We start from the raw sequence: 19898 nt of genomic DNA, 5'->3' as shown, positions 1-19898 counted from the left end.
TTGGAATTCAGTTGAAAGACAGTTTTATAATGAGTCGTTGGTGTCTTGGAATTCAGCTGAAAGACAGTTTTATAATGAGTCGTTGGTGTGTCTTGGAATTCAACTGAAAGACAGTTTTATAATGAGTCGTTGGTGTGTGTCTTGGAATTCAACTGAAAGACAGTTTTATAATGAGTCGTTGGTGTGTCTTGGAATTCAGCTGAAAGACAGTTTTATAATGAGTCGTTGGTGTGTCTTGGAATTCAGTTGAAAGACAGTTTTATAATGAGTCGTTGGTGTGTCTTGGAATTCAGTTGAAAGACAGTTTTATAATGAGTCGTTGGCGTGTGTCTTGGAATTCAACTGAAAGACAGTTTTATAATGAGTCGTTGGTGTCTTGGAATTCAGCTGAAAGACAGTTTATAATGAGTCGTTGGCGTGTGTCTTGGAATTCAACTGAAAGACAGTTTTATAATGAGTCGTTGGTGTGTCTTGGAATTCAACTGAAAGACAGTTTTATAATGAGTCGTTGGTGTCTTGGAATTCAGCTGAAAGACAGTTTTATAATGAGTCGTTGGTGTCTTGGAATTCAGCTGAAAGACAGTTTTATAATGAGTCGTTGGTGTGTCTTGGAATTCAACTGAAAAACAGTTTTATAATGAGTCATTGGTGTGTGTCTTGGAATTCAACTGAAAGACAGTTTTATAATGAGTCGTTGGCGTGTGTCTTGGAATTCAACTGAAAGACAGTTTTATAATGAGTCGTTGGTGTGTGTCTTGGAATTCAGCTGAAAGACAGTTTTATAATGAGTCGTTGGTGTCTTGGAATTCAACTGAAAGACAGTTTTATAATGAGTCGTTGGTGTGTCTTGGAATTCAACTGAAAGACAGTTTTATAATGAGTCGTTGGTGTGTGTCTTGGAATTCAGCTGAAAGACAGTTTTATAATGAGTCGTTGGTGTCTTGGAATTCAGCTGAAAGACAGTTTTATAATGAGTCGTTGGTGTGTCTTGGAATTCAGTTGAAAGACAGTTTTATAATGAGTCGTTGGCGTGTGTCTTGGAATTCAACTGAAAGACAGTTTTATAATGAGTCGTTGGTGTGTGTCTTGGAATTCAACTGAAAGACAGTTTTATAATGAGTCGTTGGTGTCTTGGAATTCAGCCGAAAGACAGTTTTATAATGAGTCGTTGGTGTGTCTTGGAATTCAGTTGAAAGACAGTTTTATAATGAGTCGTTGGCGTGTGTCTTGGAATTCAACTGAAAGACAGTTTTATAATGAGTCGTTGGTGTGTGTCTTGGAATTCAGCTGAAAGACAGTTTTATAATGAGTCGTTGACGTGTGTCTTGGAATTCAGCCGAAAGACTTGTGCTCGTGTCTAAATCCAACTCAGTTCATTAATTCACAATCAGGTCTCAAGATCAACCTGGAATCTGATTAACAGACATATTAATACTTGAACTAACATATATTTTTTGACATCTCATCAAATTTAATTTATACAGGACCAGTCAAAAGTTTGAACACACCTACTCATTCAAGGGTTTTTCTTTATTTTTACTATTTTCTACGTTGTAGAATAACAGTGAAGACATCACAACTAGGAAATAACACATATGGAATCATGTAGTAACCAAAAAAAGTGTTAAACAAATCAAAATATATTTTTATATTTGAGATTCTTCAAAGTAGCCACCCTTTGCCTTGATGACAGCTTTGTCATCAAGGCAAAAAAATATATTTTTGTTGTTGACTTTTTTTGGTTACTACATGATTCCATATGTGTTATTTCCTAGTTTTGATGTCTTCACTATTATTCTACAATGTAGAAAATAGTAAAAATAAAGAAAAACCCTTGAATGAGTAGGTGTGTCCAAACCTTTGACTGGTAATGTACATTTTCAATGCATTATTTTGTCCAAAACGATTAAAGATCTGTCCTTCATGCTTCACTGGAATTTAGAGAATAAATCATTGGAATTACATCAACAATAGACCTTAAATGGACTTCCTTCGAATGGGAGAAATAAATAAATACTTTTTTTTGGCACAAACATTTGACTGACAACATTACAGAGTCAACGTCCATAACAGCATTGCAGCCTTCACATGGCATAGAAACTAGGATTTTAACAAACATTGAAATGTCACTGTGAACATTACTGGTCGATGTCTCTACAAATAAGGTGTCCTTGTGTTATCCAAGACTAGAATGGTATCACTTGTTTGTAGAAGAACCAGCATTTGGGAAAAGAAAACACCGGGAATTAAGCTTTTTAAACATATTGGAACACTTCAACATTACTGAAGCAAATACCGTTGCTTGTCGTCTTTCTTTGGTCATTTCCTAATAAAGACTAGAATCTCCTGACCTTCAATAATATATCCGTCTCTCTCCTCCTCCCTTCCTCTCCTCCTCTCCTCCCTCTCCCTCTCAGAGACAGATGTTGATCTGTTTGGACAGCTCTCTCTCCTCCTCCCTCCTCTCCTCCCTCCTCTCCTCTCCTCCCTCCTCTCCTCTCCTCCCTCCTCTCCTCTCCTCTCCTCTCCTCCCTCCTCTCTCCTCCCCTCCTCTCTCCTCCTCCCTCCTCCTCCCTCCTCCTCCCTCCTCTCCCCTCCTCTCCTCTCCTCTCCCCTCCTCTCCTCTCCTCCTCCCCTCCCCTCTCCTCCCTCTTCTCCCCCCTCCTCTCCTCCCTCTCCCTCTCAGAGACAGATGTGGATCTGTTTGGACAGCTCTCTCTCCAGGTCTGATATCAGCGTATCAAAGTCTTTGAGACTCAGTCTGCAGGTAAACGGGGCGTCAAAATCCAGAACTAAGTCATCTACGTACTGAGTCCACTCCACCTTCTTCACCTCCCTCTCTTCCTCCTCTTCCTCACTGTCGCTCCCCGCCACCTCATCGTAGTCCGCATCTCCTCCGGACAGAAAGTCCCGCCCACACACGCTCCAGTCGCCAGCATACCGGTTACACGGCGGGCTCTCCAGTCGGCCCCGCCCACGTCGCGACACCACGCCCACTTCGTCCCCCGGTAGGTCCAGAGGCAGAGACAGGCCGCGCTGGCAGCGCCGCCGCAGGGGGTTATGGGGCATGGGGCTGGGAGGGGAAGGAGGCACGTCTGAACTGGAGGAGGGCTGGAGGAGGGCGGGAGAGTCAGGGTTGTCTGTCACTCGGTCTGTAGGAACTGAGGAGTTAGGAAGCAGAGAGAGGAAAGGTTTCAAACCCAGAGATGTTCTCAACACGTCCCACTGTTGCAAATCAAATATATTTATAGACAAGAGTATGTGGACACCCCTTCAAATTAGTGGATTCGGGATATTTCAGCCACACCCGTTGCTGACAGGTGTATAAAATCGAGCACACAGCCATGCAATCTCCATAGACAAACATTAGCAATAGAATGGCCTTACTGAAGAGCTCAGTGACTTTCAACGTGACACCATCATTAAAAATTTTATGAGAATTTTTTATTTTTTATTTAATCTTTATTTAACTAGGCAAGTCAGTTAAGAACAAATTCTTATTTAAAATGACGGCCTACCCCCGTCCAAACCCAAACCCGGACGACGCTGAGCCAATTGTGCGCCGCCCTATGGGACTCCCAATCACGGCCGGTTGTGATACAGCCTGGAATCAAACCAGGGTCTGCAGTGACGCCTCTAGCACTGAAATGCAGTGCCTTAGACCGCTGCGCCACTCGGGAGACCCCAAGAGTCAGGATGCAGCAATGTTCAAACATCTAGTGGAAAGCCTTCCCAGAAGAGTGGAGGCTGTTACAGCAGCAATGTTCCAACATCTAGTGGAAAGCCTTCCCAGAAGAGTGGAGGCTGTTATAGCAGCAATGTTCCAACATCTAGTGGAAAGCCTTCCCAGAAGAGTGGAGGCTGTTATAGCAGCAATGTTCCATCATCTAGTGGAAAGCCTTCCCAGAAGAGTGGAGGCTGTTATAGCAGCAATGTTCCAACATCTAGTGGAAAGCCTTCCCAGAAGAGTGGAGGCTGTTATAGCAGCAATGTTCCAACATCTAGTGGAAAGCCTTCCCAGAAGAGTGGAGGCTGTTATAGCAGCAATGTTCCAACATCTAGTGGAAAGCCTTCCCAGAAGAGTGGAGGCTGTTATAGCAGCAATGTTCCATCATCTAGTGGAAAGCCCTCCCAGAAGAGTGGAGGCTGTTATAGCAGCAATGTTCCAACATCTAGTGGAAAGCCTTCCCAGAAGAGTGGAGGCTGTTACAGCAGCAATGTTCCAACATCTAGTGGAAAGCCTTCCCAGAAGAGTGGAGGCTGTTATAGCAGCAATGTTCCAACATCTAGTGGAAAGCCTTCCCAGAAGAGTGGAGGCTGTTATAGCAGCAATGTTCCAACATCTAGTGGAAAGCCTTCCCAGAAGAGTGGAGGCTGTTATAGCAGCAATGTTCCAACATCTAGTGGAAAGCCTTCCCAGAAGAGTGGAGGCTGTTATAGCAGCAATGTTCCAACATCTAGTGGAAAGCCTTCCCAGAAGAGTGGAGGCTGTTACAGCAGCAATGTTCCAACATCTAGTGGAAAGCCTTCCCAGAAGAGTGGAGGCTGTTATAGCAGCAATGTTCCAACATCTAGTGGAAAGCCTTCCCAGAAGAGTGGAGGCTGTTATAGCAGCAATGTTCCAACATCTAGTGGAAAGCCTTCCCAGAAGAGTGGAGGCTGTTATAGCAGCAATGATCCAACATCTAGTGGAAAGCCTTCCCAGAAGAGTGGAGGCTATTATAGCAGCAATGTTCCAACATCTAGTGGAAAGCCTTCCCAGAAGAGTGGAGGCTGTTATAGCAGCAATGTTCCAACATCTAGTGGAAAGCCTTCCCAGAAGAGTGGAGGCTGTTACAGCAGCAATGTTCCAACATCTAGTGGAAAGCCTTCCCAGAAGAGTGGAGGCTGTTATAGCAGCAATGTTCCATCATCTAGTGGAAAGCCCTCCCAGAAGAGTGGAGGCTGTTATAGCAGCAATGTTCCAACATCTAGTGGAAAGCCCTCCCAGAAGAGTGGAGGCTGTTACAGCAGCAATGTTCCAACATCTAGTGGAAAGCCTTCCCAGAAGAGTGGAGGCTGTTATAGCAGCAATGTTCCAACATCTAGTGGAAAGCCTTCCCAGAAGAGTGGAGGCTGTTATAGCAGCAATGTTCCAACATCTAGTGGAAAGCCTTCCCAGAAGAGTGGAGGCTGTTATAGCAGCAATGTTCCAACATCTAGTGGAAAGCCTTCCCAGAAGAGTGGAGGCTGTTACAGCAGCAATGTTCCAACATCTAGTGGAAAGCCTTCCCAGAAGAGTGGAGGCTGTTATAGCAGCAATGTTCCAACATCTAGTGGAAAGCCTTCCCAGAAGAGTGGAGGCTGTTATAGCAGCAATGTACCAACATCTAGTGGAAAGCCTTCCCAGAAGAGTGGAGGCTGTTACAGCAGCAATGTTCCAACATCTAGTGGAAAGCCTTCCCAGAAGAGTGGAGGCTGTTATAGCAGCAATGTTCCAACATCTAGTGGAAAGCCTTCCCAGAAGAGTGGAGGCTGTTATAGCAGCAATGTTCCAACATCTAGTGGAAAGCCTTCCCAGAAGAGTGGAGGCTGTTATAGGAGCAATGTTCCAACATCTAGTGGAAAGCCTTCCCAGAAGAGTGGAGGCTGTTATAGCAGCAATGTTCCAACATCTAGTGGAAAGCCTTCCCAGAAGAGTGGAGGCTGTTATAGCAGCAATGTTCCAACATCTAGTGGAAAGCCTTCCCAGAAGAGTGGAGGCTGTTATAGCAGCAATGTTCCAACATCTAGTGGAAAGCCTTCCCAGAAGAGTGGAGGCTGTTATAGCAGCAATGTTCCAACATCTAGTGGAAAGCCTTCCCAGAAGAGTGGAGGCTGTTATAGCAGCAATGTTCCAACATCTAGTGGAAAGCCTTCCCAGAAGAGTGGAGGCTGTTATAGCAGCAATGTTCCAACATCTAGTGGAAAGCCTTCCCAGAAGAGTGGAGGCTGTTATAGGAGCAATGTTCCAACATCTAGTGGAAAGCCTTCCCAGAAGAGTGGAGGCTGTTATAGCAGCAATGTTCCAACATCTAGTGGAAAGCCTTCCCAGAAGAGTGGAGGCTGTTATAGCAGCAATGTTCCATCATCTAGTGGAAAGCCCTCCCAGAAGAGTGGAGGCTGTTATAGCAGCAATGTTCCAACATCTAGTGGAAAGCCTTCCCAGAAGAGTGGAGGCTGTTATAGCAGCAATGTTCCATCATCTAGTGGAAAGCCCTCCCAGAAGAGTGGAGGCTGTTATAGCAGCAATGTTCCAACATCTAGTGGAAAGCCTTCCCAGAAGAGTGGAGGCTGTTATAGCAGCAATGTACCAACATCTAGTGGAAAGCCTTCCCAGAAGAGTGGAGGCTGTTACAGCAGCAATGTTCCAACATCTAGTGGAAAGCCTTCCCAGAAGAGTGGAGGCTGTTATAGCAGCAGTGTTCCAACATCTAGTGGAAAGCCTTCCCAGAAGAGTGGAGGCTGTTATAGTATAGCAGCAGTGTTCCAACATCTAGTGGAAAGCCTTCCCAGAAGAGTGGAGGCTGTTATAGTATAGCAGCAGTGTTCCAACATCTAGCGGAAAGCCTTCCCAGAAGAGTGGAGGCTGTTATAGCAGCAGTGTTCCAACATCTAGTGGAAAGCCTTCCCAGAAGAGTGGAGGCTGTTATAGCAGCAGTGTTCCAACATCTAGTGGAAAGCCTTCCCAGAAGAGTGGAGGCTGTTACAGCAGCAATGTTCCAACATCTAGTGGAAAGCCTTCCCAGAAGAGTGGAGGCTGTTATAGCAGCAATGTTCCAACATCTAGTGGAAAGCCTTCCCAGAAGAGTGGAGGCTGTTATAGCAGCAATGTTCCAACATCTAGTGGAAAGCCTTCCCAGAAGAGTGGAGGCTGTTATAGCAGCAATGTTCCAACATCTAGTGGAAAGCCTTCCCAGAAGAGTGGAGGCTGTTACAGCAGCAATGTTCCAACATCTAGTGGAAAGCCTTCCCAGAAGAGTGGAGGCTGTTATAGCAGCAATGTTCCAACATCTAGTGGAAAGCCTTCCCAGAAGAGTGGAGGCTGTTATAGCAGCAATGTACCAACATCTAGTGGAAAGCCTTCCCAGAAGAGTGGAGGCTGTTACAGCAGCAATGTTCCAACATCTAGTGGAAAGCCTTCCCAGAAGAGTGGAGGCTGTTATAGCAGCAATGTTCCAACATCTAGTGGAAAGCCTTCCCAGAAGAGTGGAGGCTGTTATAGCAGCAATGTTCCAACATCTAGTGGAAAGCCTTCCCAGAAGAGTGGAGGCTGTTATAGGAGCAATGTTCCAACATCTAGTGGAAAGCCTTCCCAGAAGAGTGGAGGCTGTTATAGCAGCAATGTTCCAACATCTAGTGGAAAGCCTTCCCAGAAGAGTGGAGGCTGTTATAGCAGCAATGTTCCAACATCTAGTGGAAAGCCTTCCCAGAAGAGTGGAGGCTGTTATAGCAGCAATGTTCCAACATCTAGTGGAAAGCCTTCCCAGAAGAGTGGAGGCTGTTATAGCAGCAATGTTCCAACATCTAGTGGAAAGCCTTCCCAGAAGAGTGGAGGCTGTTATAGCAGCAATGTTCCAACATCTAGTGGAAAGCCTTCCCAGAAGAGTGGAGGCTGTTATAGCAGCAATGTTCCAACATCTAGTGGAAAGCCTTCCCAGAAGAGTGGAGGCTGTTATAGGAGCAATGTTCCAACATCTAGTGGAAAGCCTTCCCAGAAGAGTGGAGGCTGTTATAGCAGCAATGTTCCAACATCTAGTGGAAAGCCTTCCCAGAAGAGTGGAGGCTGTTATAGCAGCAATGTTCCATCATCTAGTGGAAAGCCCTCCCAGAAGAGTGGAGGCTGTTATAGCAGCAATGTTCCAACATCTAGTGGAAAGCCTTCCCAGAAGAGTGGAGGCTGTTATAGCAGCAATGTTCCATCATCTAGTGGAAAGCCCTCCCAGAAGAGTGGAGGCTGTTATAGCAGCAATGTTCCAACATCTAGTGGAAAGCCTTCCCAGAAGAGTGGAGGCTGTTATAGCAGCAATGTACCAACATCTAGTGGAAAGCCTTCCCAGAAGAGTGGAGGCTGTTACAGCAGCAATGTTCCAACATCTAGTGGAAAGCCTTCCCAGAAGAGTGGAGGCTGTTATAGCAGCAGTGTTCCAACATCTAGTGGAAAGCCTTCCCAGAAGAGTGGAGGCTGTTATAGTATAGCAGCAGTGTTCCAACATCTAGTGGAAAGCCTTCCCAGAAGAGTGGAGGCTGTTATAGTATAGCAGCAGTGTTCCAACATCTAGTGGAAAGCCTTCCCAGAAGAGTGGAGGCTGTTATAGTATAGCAGCAGTGTTCCAACATCTAGTGGAAAGCCTTCCCAGAAGAGTGGAGGCTGTTATAGCAGCAGTGTTCCAACATCTAGTGGAAAGCCTTCCCAGAAGAGTGGAGGCTGTTATAGCAGCAATGTTCCAACATCTAGTGGAAAGCCTTCCCAGAAGAGTGGAGGCTGTTATAGCAGCAATGTTCCAACATCTAGTGGAAAGCCTTCCCAGAAGAGTGGAGGCTGTTATAGCAGCAGTGTTCCAACATCTAGTGGAAAGCCTTCCCAGAAGAGTGGAGGCTGTTATAGCAGCAATGTTCCAACATCTAGTGGAAAGCCTTCCCAGAAGAGTGGAGGCTGTTATAGCAGCAATGTTCCAACATCTAGTGGAAAGCCTTCCCAGAAGAGTGGAGGCTGTTATAGCAGCAGTGTTCCAACATCTAGTGGAAAGCCTTCCCAGAAGAGTGGAGGCTGTTACAGCAGCAAAGGGGGGACCAACTCTATATTAATTCCCATGATTTTAGAATGAGATGTTTGACGAGCAGGTGTCCACATACTTTTGGTCATACAGTGCATTCGGAAAGTATTCAGACCCCTGGACTTTTTCCACATTTTGTTACGTTACAACCTTATTCTAAAATGGATTAAATTAATATTTTTTTCTCCTCAATCTACACACAGTACCCCATAATGACAAAGCGAAAACAGATTTTTTGACATTTTTGCAGCAAAGAAATTCTTAAAAATTGAAATACCTTATTTACATAAGTATTCAGACCCTTTGCTATGAGACTCGAAATTGAGCTCAGGTGCATCCTGTTTCCATTGATTAGCCTTGAGATGTTTCTACAACTTGATTGGAGTCCACCTGTGGTAAATTCAATTGATTGGACATGATTTGGAAAGGCACACACCTGTCTATATAAGGTCCCACAGTTGACAGTGAATGTCAGAGCAAAAACCAAGCCATGAGGTCGAAGGAATTATCCATAGAGCCCCGAGACTGGATTGTGTCGAGGCACAGATCTGGGGAAGGGTACCAAACAACTGTCTGTAGCATTGAAGGTCCCCAAGAACACAATGGCCTCCATCATTCTTAAATGGAAGAAATTCAGAACCACCAAGACTCGTCCTAGAGCTGGTCGCCCGGCCAAACTGAGCAATCTGGGGAGAAGGGTCTTGGTCAGTGACCAAGAACCCAATGGTCACTCTGACAGAGCTCCAGAGTTCCTCTGTGGAGATGGAAGAACCTTCCAGAAGGACAACCATCTCTGCAGCACTCCACCAATCAGCCCTTTATGGTAGAGTGGCCAGACGGAAGCCACTCCTCAGTAAAAGGCACATGACAGCCCGCTTGGAGCTTGAGAGGATCTGCAAAAGAGAATGGGAGAAATTCCCCAAATACAGGTGTGCCAAGCTTGTAGCGTCATACCCAAGAAGACTCGTGGCTGTAATCGCTGCCAAAGGTGCTTCAACAAAGTACTGAGTAAAGGGTCTGAATACTTACGTAAATGTCATATTTCAGATTTTATATTGAATAAATTAGCAAAACATTCCAAAAAACTATTCTTTCTTTGTCATTATGGGATATTGTGATGTCATTATGGGGTATTGTGATGTCATTATGGGGTATTGTGATGTCATTATGTGGTATAGTGTGTAGATTGATGAGGGGAAAAAACGATTTAATAGATTTTAGAATAAGGCTGTAACGTAACAACATGTGGAAAAAGTCAAGGGGTCTGAATACATTCCAAAGGCACTGTATAGTACAGATTCACTAGGAAACGGGAAGACTGGTTGAAATGACGTAACAAAGCTATTTATCTGGTTGCAATGAGGTCATATCCATCAGTTTGGCCCTGTTGGATATGTCGGCCCACTTTGTACCAACAGACACTTACTGGGCCAAAGCTGCAGCAGGTAATGCAAGGCCTCGATGTGTCTCTTGAAGTCCACAGCACTGGCGATCTCCTCACTGTGAGCAAAACTCCGTCCGCCCCTTCCACAGCTCCCCCCGTGCCCGCCCTGCCCTCCCTGTCCCGGTGCAGTGGGTCGCCACGACTCCTGGGTGGGGGTCAGGAGCACCGGGCCGAAACACACCGCCAGGTTCTGACAGTTCATCCGGTTACAGTCACTGTAGGAGGCAACAAGGCTCAGATGGTCCAGGAGCAGCGAGAGGGTGGCCTGGAGAGAGGAGAGAGAAGAGGGTTAGACAGGGAGGACTGGAGGAGGGACAGGGAGGACTGGAGGAGGGACAGGGGGGACTGGAGAGAGGGACAGGGGGGACTGGAGAGAGGGGAGAGAAGAGGGTTAGACAGGGAGGACTGGAGGAGGGACAGGGAGGACTGGAGGAGGGACAGGGGGGACTGGAGAGAGGGGAGAGAAGAGGGTTAGACAGGGAGGACTGGAGGAGGGACAGGGAGGACTGGAGGAGGGACAGGGGGGACTGGAGAGAGGGACAGGGGGGACTGGAGAGAGGGACAGGGGGGACTGGAGGAGGGACAGGGAGGACTGGAGGAGGGACAGGGAGGACTGGAGAGAGGGGAGAGAAGAGGGTTAGACAGGGAGGACTGGAGGAGGGACAGGGAGGACTGGAGGAGGGACAGGGGGGACTGGAGAGAGGGACAGGGGGGACTGGAGAGAGGGACAGGGGGGACTGGAGAGAGGGACAGGGGGGACTGGAGGAGGGACAGGGGGGACTGGAGGAGGGACAGGGAGGACTGGAGAGAGGGACAGGGAGGACTGGAGAGAGGGACAGGGGGGACTGGAGAGAGGGACAGGGGGGACTGGAGAGAGGGACAGGGGGGACTGGAGAGAGGAGAGAGAAGAGGGTTAGACAGGGAGGACTGGAGGAGGGACAGGGAGGACTGGAGAGAGGGACAGGGGGGACTGGAGAGAGGGAAAGGGGGGACTGGAGGAGGGACAGGGGGGACTGGAGGAGGGACAGGGAGGACTGGAGGAGGGACAGGGGGGACTGGAGAGAGGAGAGAGAAGAGGGTTAGACAGGGAGGACTGGAGGAGGGACAGGGAGGACTGGAGGAGGGACAGGGGGGACTGGAGGAGGGACAGGGAGGACTGGAGGAGGGACAGGGAGGACTGGAGAGAGGAGAGAGAAGAGGGTTAGACAGGGGGACTGGAGGAGGGACAGGGGGGACTGGAGGAGGGACAGGGGGGACTGGAGAGAGGGGAGAGAGAAGAGGGTTAGACAGGGAGGACTGGAGGAGGGACAGGGAGGACTGGAGAGAGGGACAGGGAGGACTGGAGAGAAGGACAGGGGGGACTGGAGGAGGGACAGGGGGGACTGGAGGAGGGACAGGGGGGACTGGAGGAGGGATAGGGAGGACTGGAGGAGGGACAGGGGGGACTGGAGGAGGGACAGGGAGGACTGGAGGAGGGACAGGGGGGACTGGAGGAGGGACAGGGAGGACTGGAGGAGGGACAGGGGGGACTGGAGAGAGGGACAGGGAGGACTGGAGGAGGGACAGGGGGGACTGGAGGAGGGACAGGGAGGACTGGAGGAGGGACAGGGGGGACTGGAGGAGGGACAGGGAGGACTGGAGGAGGGACAGGGGGGACTGGAGGAGGGACAGGGAGGACTGGAGGAGGGACAGGGGGGACTGGAGAGAGGGACAGGGAGGACTGGAGGAGGGACAGGGAGGACTGGAGGAGGGACAGGGGGGACTGGAGGAGGGACAGGGAGGACTGGAGGAGGGACAGGGGGGACTGGAGAGAGGGACAGGGAGGACTGGAGGAGGGACAGGGGGGACTGGAGGAGGGACAGGGAGGACTGGAGGAGGGACAGGGGGGACTGGAGGAGGGACAGGGAGGACTGGAGGAGGGACAGGGAGGACTGGAGGAGGGACAGGGAGGACTGGAGGAGGGACAGGGGGGACTGGAGAGAGGGACAGGGAGGACTGGAGAGAGGGACAGGGGGGACTGGAGGAGGGACAGGGGGGACTGGAGGAGGGACAGGGGGGACTGGAGGAGGGACAGGGAGGACTGGAGGAGGGACAGGGAGGACTGGAGAGAGGGGAGAGAAGAGGGTTAGACAGGGAGGACTGGAGGAGGGACAGGGAGGACTGGAGAGAGGGACAGCGGGGACTGGAGAGAGGGGAGAGAAGAGGGTTATACAGGGAGGACTGGAGGAGGGACAGGGAGGACTGGAGGAGGGACAGGGGGGACTGGAGAGAGGGGAGAGAAGAGGGTTAGACAGGGAGGACTGGAGGAGGGACAGGGAGGACTGGAGAGAGGGGAGAGAAGAGGGTTAGACAGGGAGGACTGGAGGAGGGACAGGGAGGACTGGAGGAGGGACAGGGGGGACTGGAGAGAGGGGAGAGAAGAGGGTTAGACAGGGAGGACTGGAGGAGGGACAGGGAGGACTGGAGGAGGGACAGGGGGGACTGGAGGAGGGACAGGGGGGGCTGGAGGAGGGACAGGGGGGACTGGAGGAAGGACAGGGGGGACTGGAGAGAGGGGAGAGAAGAGGGTTAGACAGGGAGGACTGGAGGAGGGACAGGGAGGACTGGAGAGAGGGGAGAGAAGAGGGTTAGACAGGGAGGACTGGAGGAGGGACAGGGGGGACTGGAGGAGGGACAGGGAGGACTGGAGAGAGGGGAGAGAAGAGGGTTAGACAGGGGGGACTGGAGGAGGGACAAGGAGGACTGGAGGAGGGACAGGGAGGACTGGAGAGAGGGGAGAGAAGAGGGTTAGACAGGGAGAACTGGAGGAGGGACAGGGAGGACTGGAGGAGGGACAGGGGGGACTGGAGAGAGGGGAGAGAAGAGGGTTAGACAGGGAGGACTGGAGGAGGGACAGGGAGGACTGGAGAGAGGGGAGAGAAGAGGGTTAGACAGGGGGGACTGGAGGAGGGACAGGGAGGACTGGAGGAGGGACAGGGAGGACTGGAGAGAGGGGAGAGAAGATGGTTAGACAGGGGGGACTGGAGGAGGGACAAGGGGGGCTGGAGGAGGGACAGGGAGGACTGGAGAGAGGGGAGAGAAGAGGGTTAGACAGGGAGGACTGGAGGAGGGACAGGGAGGACTGGAGAGAGGGGAGAGAAGAGGGTTAGACAGGGGGGACTGGAGGAGGGACAGGGAGGACTGGAGGAGGGACAGGGAGGACTGGAGGAGGGACAGGGGGGACTGGAGGAGGGACAGGGAGGACTGGAGGAGGGACAGGGAGGACTGGAGAGAGGGGAGAGAAGAGGGTTAGACAGGGGGGACTGGAGGAGGGACAAGGGGGGCTGGAGGAGGGACAGGGAGGACTGGAGAGAGGGGAGAGAAGAGGGTTAGACAGGGAGGACTGGAGGAGGGACAGGTAGGACTGGAGAGAGGGGAGAGAAGAGGGTTAGACAGGGGGGACTGGAGGAGGGACAGGGAGGACTGGAGGAGGGACAGGGAGGACTGGAGAGAGGGGAGAGAAGAGGGTTAGACAGGGAGGACTGGAGGAGGGACAGGGAGGACTGGAGGAGGGACAGGGGGGACTGGAGAGAGGGGAGAGAAGAGGGTTAGACAGGGAGGACTGGAGGAGGGACAGGGAGGACTGGAGGAGGGACAGGGGGGACTGGAGGAGGGACAGGGGGGGCTGGAGGAGGGACAGGGGGGACTGGAGGAAGGACAGGGGGGACTGGAGAGAGGGGAGAGAAGAGGGTTAGACAGGGAGGACTGGAGGAGGGACAGGGAGGACTGGAGAGAGGGGAGAAAAGAGGGTTAGACAGGGAGGACTGGAGGAGGGACAGGGGGGACTGGAGGAGGGACAGGGAGGACTGGAGAGAGGGGAGAGAAGAGGGTTAGACAGGGGGGACTGGAGGAGGGACAAGGAGGACTGGAGGAGGGACAGGGAGGACTGGAGAGAGGGGAGAGAAGAGGGTTAGACAGGGAGAACTGGAGGAGGGACAGGGAGGACTGGAGGAGGGACAGGGGGGACTGGAGAGAGGGGAGAGAAGAGGGTTAGACAGGGAGGACTGGAGGAGGGACAGGGAGGACTGGAGAGAGGGGAGAGAAGAGGGTTAGACAGGGGGGACTGGAGGAGGGACAGGGAGGACTGGAGGAGGGACAGGGAGGACTGGAGAGAGGGGAGAGAAGAGGGTTAGACAGGGGGGACTGGAGGAGGGACAAGGGGGGCTGGAGGAGGGACAGGGAGGACTGGAGAGAGGGGGGAGAAGAGGGTTAGACAGGGAGGACTGGAGGAGGGACAGGGAGGACTGGAGAGAGGGGAGAGAAGAGGGTTAGACAGGGGGGACTGGAGGAGGGACAGGGAGGACTGGAGGAGGGACAGGGAGGACTGGAGGAGGGACAGGGGGGACTGGAGGAGGGACAGGGAGGACTGGAGGAGGGACAGGGAGGACTGGAGAGAGGGGAGAGAAGAGGGTTAGACAGGGGGGACTGGAGGAGGGACAAGGGGGGCTGGAGGAGGGACAGGGAGGACTGGAGAGAGGGGAGAGAAGAGGGTTAGACAGGGAGGACTGGAGGAGGGACAGGGAGGACTGGAGAGAGGGGAGAGAAGAGGGTTAGACAGGGGGGACTGGAGGAGGGACAGGGAGGACTGGAGGAGGGACAGGGAGGACTGGAGGAGGGACAGGGGGGACTGGAGGAGGGACAGGGAGGACTGGAGGAGGGACAGGGAGGACTGGAGAGAGGGGAGAGAAGAGGGTTAGAACCCTAACCCTAACCCTACCTAAAGCCCTACCTAACCCTATCTAACCCTACCTAACCCTATCTAACCCTATCTAACCCTACCTAACCCTACCTAACCCTATCTAACCCTACCTAACCCTACCTAACCCTATCTAACCCTACCTAACCCTACCTAACCCTATCTAACCCTATCTAACCCTATCTAACCCTACCTAACCCTATCTAACCCTATCTAACCCTACCTAACCCTATCTAACCCTATCTAACCCTACCTAACCCTACCTAACCCTATCTAACCCTACCTAACCCTACCTAACCCTATCTAACCCTACCTAACCCTACCTAACCCTATCTAACCTATCTAACCCTATCTAACCCTACCTAACCCTATCTAACCCTATCTAACCCTACCTAACCCTATCTAACCCTATCTAACCCTACCTAACCCTACCTAACCCTATCTAACCCTACCTAACCCTATCTAACCCTACCTAACCCTACCTAACCCTATCTAACCCTACCTAACCCTACCTAACCCTACCTAACCCTACCTAACCCTATCTAACCCTACCTAACCCTACCTAACCCTACCTAACCCTACCTAACCCTACCTAACCCTATCTAACCCTACCTAACCCTACCTAACCCTACCTAACCCTATCTAACCCTACCTAACCCTACCTAACCCTATCTAACCCTACCTAACCCTATCTAACCCTACCTAACCCTACCTAACCCTATCTAACCCTACCTAACCCTACCTAACCCTACCTAACCCTACCTAACCCTACCTAACCCTACCTAACCCTATCTAACCCTACCTAACCCTACCTAACCCTACCTAACCCTACCTAACCCTATCTAACCCTACCTAACCCTATCTAACCCTACCTAACCCTACCTAACCCTATCTAACCCTACCTAACCCTACCTAACCCTACCTAACCCTATCTAACCCTATCTAACCCTACCTAACCCTACCTAACCCTACCTAACCCTACCTAACCCTACCTAACCCTATCTAACCCTACCTAACCCTACCTAACCCTACCTAACCCTACCTAACCCTACCTAACCCTATCTAACACTACCTAACCCTACCTAACCCTACCTAACCCTACCTAACCCTACCTAACCCTACCTAACCCTATCTAACCCTACCTAATTCTACCTAACCCTACCTAACCCTACCTAACCCTATCTAACCCTACCTAACCCTATAGGTTAGATAGGTTAGATAGGTTAGATAGGTTAGATAGGTTAGATAGGGTTAGATAGGTTAGATAGGGCCTAACCCTTCTATGCCATCAAAAGGAACATAAAATTCACCTTACCAACTAGGATCTGGCTGAAAATACTTGAATCAGTCATAGAGCCCATTGCCCTTTATGGTTGTGAGGTCTGGGGTCCGCTCACCAACCAAGAACTCACAAAATGGGACAAACACCAAATTGAGATTCTGCATGCAGAATTCTACAAAAATATCCTCTGTGTACAACGTAAAACACCAAATAATACGTGCAAAGCAGAATTAAGCCGATACCCACTAATTATCAAAATCCAGAAAAGAGAAGTTAAATTCTACAACCACCTAAAAGGAAGCGATTCCCAAACCTTCCATAACAAAGCCATCACCTACAGAGAGATGAACCTGGAGAAGAGTCCCCTAAGCAAGCTGGTCCTAGGGCTCTGTTCACAAACACAAACACACCCCACAGAGCCCCAGGACAACAGCACAATTAGACCCAACCAAATCATGAGAAAACAAAAAGATAATTACTTGACACATTGGAAAGAATTAACAAAAAAACTGAGCAAACTAGAATGCTATTTGGCCCTAAACAGAGAGTATACAGTGGCAGAATACCTGACCACTGTGACTGACCCAAAAGCAAGGAATTTGAGAGAGAGAAACAGAGAGACATACAGAGAGAGACACAGAGGGAGACAGACAGACAGACAGAGAGAGAGACATGTACCCACCCTCTCTGGTTCAGACAGACAGACAGACAGACAGACAGACAGACAGACAGACAGACAGACAGACAGACAGACAGACAGACAGACAGACAGACAGACAGACAGACAGACAGACAGAGAGAGAGACATGTACCCACCCTCTCTGGTTCAGACAGACAGACAGGCAGAGAGAGAGAGAGACATGTACCCACCCTCTCTGGTTCAGACAGACAGACAGACAGACAGACAGACAGACAGACAGACAGACAGACAGACAGACAGACAGACAGACAGAGAGAGAGACATGTACCCACCCTCTCTGGTTCAGACAGACAGACAGACAGACAGACAGACAGACAGACAGACAGACAGACAGACAGACAGACAGACAGAGAGAGAGAGACATGTACCCACCCTCTCTGGTTCAGACAGACAGACAGACAGACAGACAGACAGACAGACAGACAGACAGACAGACAGACAGACAGACAGACAGACAGACAGACAGACAGACAGACAGACAGACAGACAGAGACAGGTACCCACCCTCTCTGGTTCAGACAGACAGACAGAGACATGTAACAACTAACATCAAGGCGGTGACCCGTTCCTGTAGGTTCATGCTCTACAACATTCGCAGAGTACGACCCTGCCTCACGCAGGAAGCGGCGCAGGTCCTAATCCAGGCACTTGTCATCTCCCGTCTGGATTACTGCAACTCGCTGTTGGCTGGGCTCCCTGCCTGTGCCATTAAACCCCTACAACTCATCCAGAACGCCGCAGCCCGTCTGGTGTTCAACTTTCCCAAGTTCTCTCACGTCACCCCGCTCCTCCGCTCTCTCCACTGGCTTCCAGTTGAAGCTCGCATCCGCTACAAGACCATGGTGCTTGCCTACGGAGCTGTGAGGGGAACGGCACCTCCGTACCTTCAGGCTCTGATCAGGCCCTACACCCAAACAAGGGCACTGCGTTCATCCACCTCTGGCCTGCTCGCCTCCCTACCTCTGAGGAAGTACAGTTCCCGCTCAGCCCAGTCAAAACTGTTCGCTGCTCTGGCACCCCAATGGTGGAACAAACTCCCTCACGACGCCAGGTCAGCGGAGTCAATCACCACCTTCCGGAGACACCTGAAACCCCACCTCTTTAAGGAATACCTAGGATAGGATAAAGTAATCCTTCTAACCCCCCCCCCCCCTTAAAAGAGTTAGATGCACTATTGTAAAGTGGTTGTTCCACTGGATATCATAAGGTGAATGCACCAATTTGTAAGTCGCTCTGGATAAGAGCGTCTGCTAAATGACTTAAATGTAAATGTAATGTACCCACCCTCTCTGGTTCAGACAGACAGACAGACAGACAGACAGACAGACAGACAGACAGACAGACAGACAGACAGACAGACAGACAGACAGACAGACAGACAGACAGACAGACAGACAGACAGGTACCCACCCTCTCTGGTTCAGACAGAAAGACAGACAGACAGACAGACAGACAGACAGACAGACAGACAGACAGACAGACAGACAGACAGACAGACAGACAGACAGACAGACAGACAGACAGACAGACAGACAGAGACAGGTACCCACCCTCTCTGGTTCAGGCAGAAAGACAGACAGACAGACAGACAGACAGACAGACAGGCAGACAGACAGACAGACAGGTACCCACCCTCTCTGGTTCAGGCAGACAATGCAGCAGGGCCACGGTGCTCTGAGAGCGCTGTACGTCTCCCTCGCTCCTGCCAGGAGAGGAGGTACCAGGGGAGAAGCGGGAAGGAGGAGGTCTCAGAGACATGGCCTCCAAAACCACCTCGTACAAGGTCCTGGTGATAAGGGAGGACGGCAGCTCACGTAGGTAGTCCTTCAGAATGCCTGAACATAAACATCACAAGGAAGGAATAAAAACAAAAGGTTTAACTACGTCCAAACCCCTTCTGCTTCCTTTTACTAGGATCAGTTTCATTTGGTCAAATATGTTTTTTATTTTTTATTTAACCTTTATTTAACTAGGCAAGTCAGTTAAGAACAAATTCTTATTTACAATGACGGCCTACCGGGGAACAGTGGGTTAACTGCCTTGTTCAGGGGCAGAACGACAGATTTATACCTTGTCAGCTCGGGGATTCAATCCAGCAACCTTTCGATTACTGGCCCAATTCTCTAACCACTAGGCTACCTGCCTCCCCCCCTCTAACCACTAGGCTACCTGCCTCCCCCTCTAACCACTAGGCTACCTGCCCCTCCCCCTCTAACCACTAGGCTACCTGCCTCCCACCTCTAACCACTAGTCTACCTGCCCCTCCCCCTCTAACCACTAGGCTACCTGCCCCTCCCCCTCTAACCACTAGGCTACCTGCCTCCCACCTCTAACCACTAGTCTACCTGCCCCTCCCCCTCTAACCACTAGGCTACCTGCCCCTCCCCCTCTAACCACTAGGCTACCTGCCCCTCCCCCTCTAACCACTAGGCTACCTGCCTCCCACCTCTAACCACTAGTCTACCTGCCCCTCCCCCTCTAACCATTAGGCTACCTGCCGCCCATATCGGTAATGTTTCAGCTAAGGCATACAGGTATGGTATCAGCAGTGTCGGGGAAGCTACTCTGGAAATATAGTTCACCAACTTATCAATTACTTCACACTGGAAGAAGCTACGCTACACACAAAGCTACCTAATTACTTCACACTGGAAGAAGCTACGCTACACACAAGCTACCCTTTAAGAACTGGGAGACTAGTCAGGATTGAGGGAAAGATGAACGGAGCAAAGTACAGAGAGATCCTTGATGAAAACCTGCTCCAGAGCTCTCAGGACCTCAGACTGGGGCAAAGGTTCACCTTCCAACAGGACAACGACCGTAAGCACACAGACAAGACAACGCAGGAGTGGCTTCGGGAAAAGTCTCTGAATGTCCTTGAGTGGCCCAACCAGAGCCCGGACTTGAACCTGATCGAACATCTCTGGAGAGACCTGAAAATA

The 19898-nt window shown here is 50.7% G+C and overlaps 1 protein-coding gene across 1 annotated transcript in view; it reads right to left on the bottom strand.

The window, feature by feature from the left end:
• Positions 1-2659: 2659 nt before the first annotated feature.
• Positions 2660-19898, bottom strand: part of LOC139569894 (rho GTPase-activating protein SYDE1-like) — a 102679-nt gene continuing 85440 nt past the window's right edge. The window contains exons 8-10 of the mRNA XM_071391218.1: positions 18589-18791; positions 10222-10504; positions 2660-3161 (exon numbers count right to left, since the gene is read on the bottom strand). Of these exons, the coding sequence (XP_071247319.1) occupies positions 2683-3161; positions 10222-10504; positions 18589-18791 (965 nt within the window). The 3' untranslated portion in view covers positions 2660-2682. The remainder of the gene's footprint in view (positions 3162-10221; positions 10505-18588; positions 18792-19898) is intronic.

This window comes from Salvelinus alpinus, chromosome 3, assembly GCF_045679555.1.
Source record: "Salvelinus alpinus chromosome 3, SLU_Salpinus.1, whole genome shotgun sequence".
Taxonomy (NCBI): domain Eukaryota; kingdom Metazoa; phylum Chordata; class Actinopteri; order Salmoniformes; family Salmonidae; genus Salvelinus; species Salvelinus alpinus.
The sequence above is the reverse complement of the archived record's forward strand: the minus strand, read 5'-3'. Positions and strand labels throughout refer to the sequence as shown.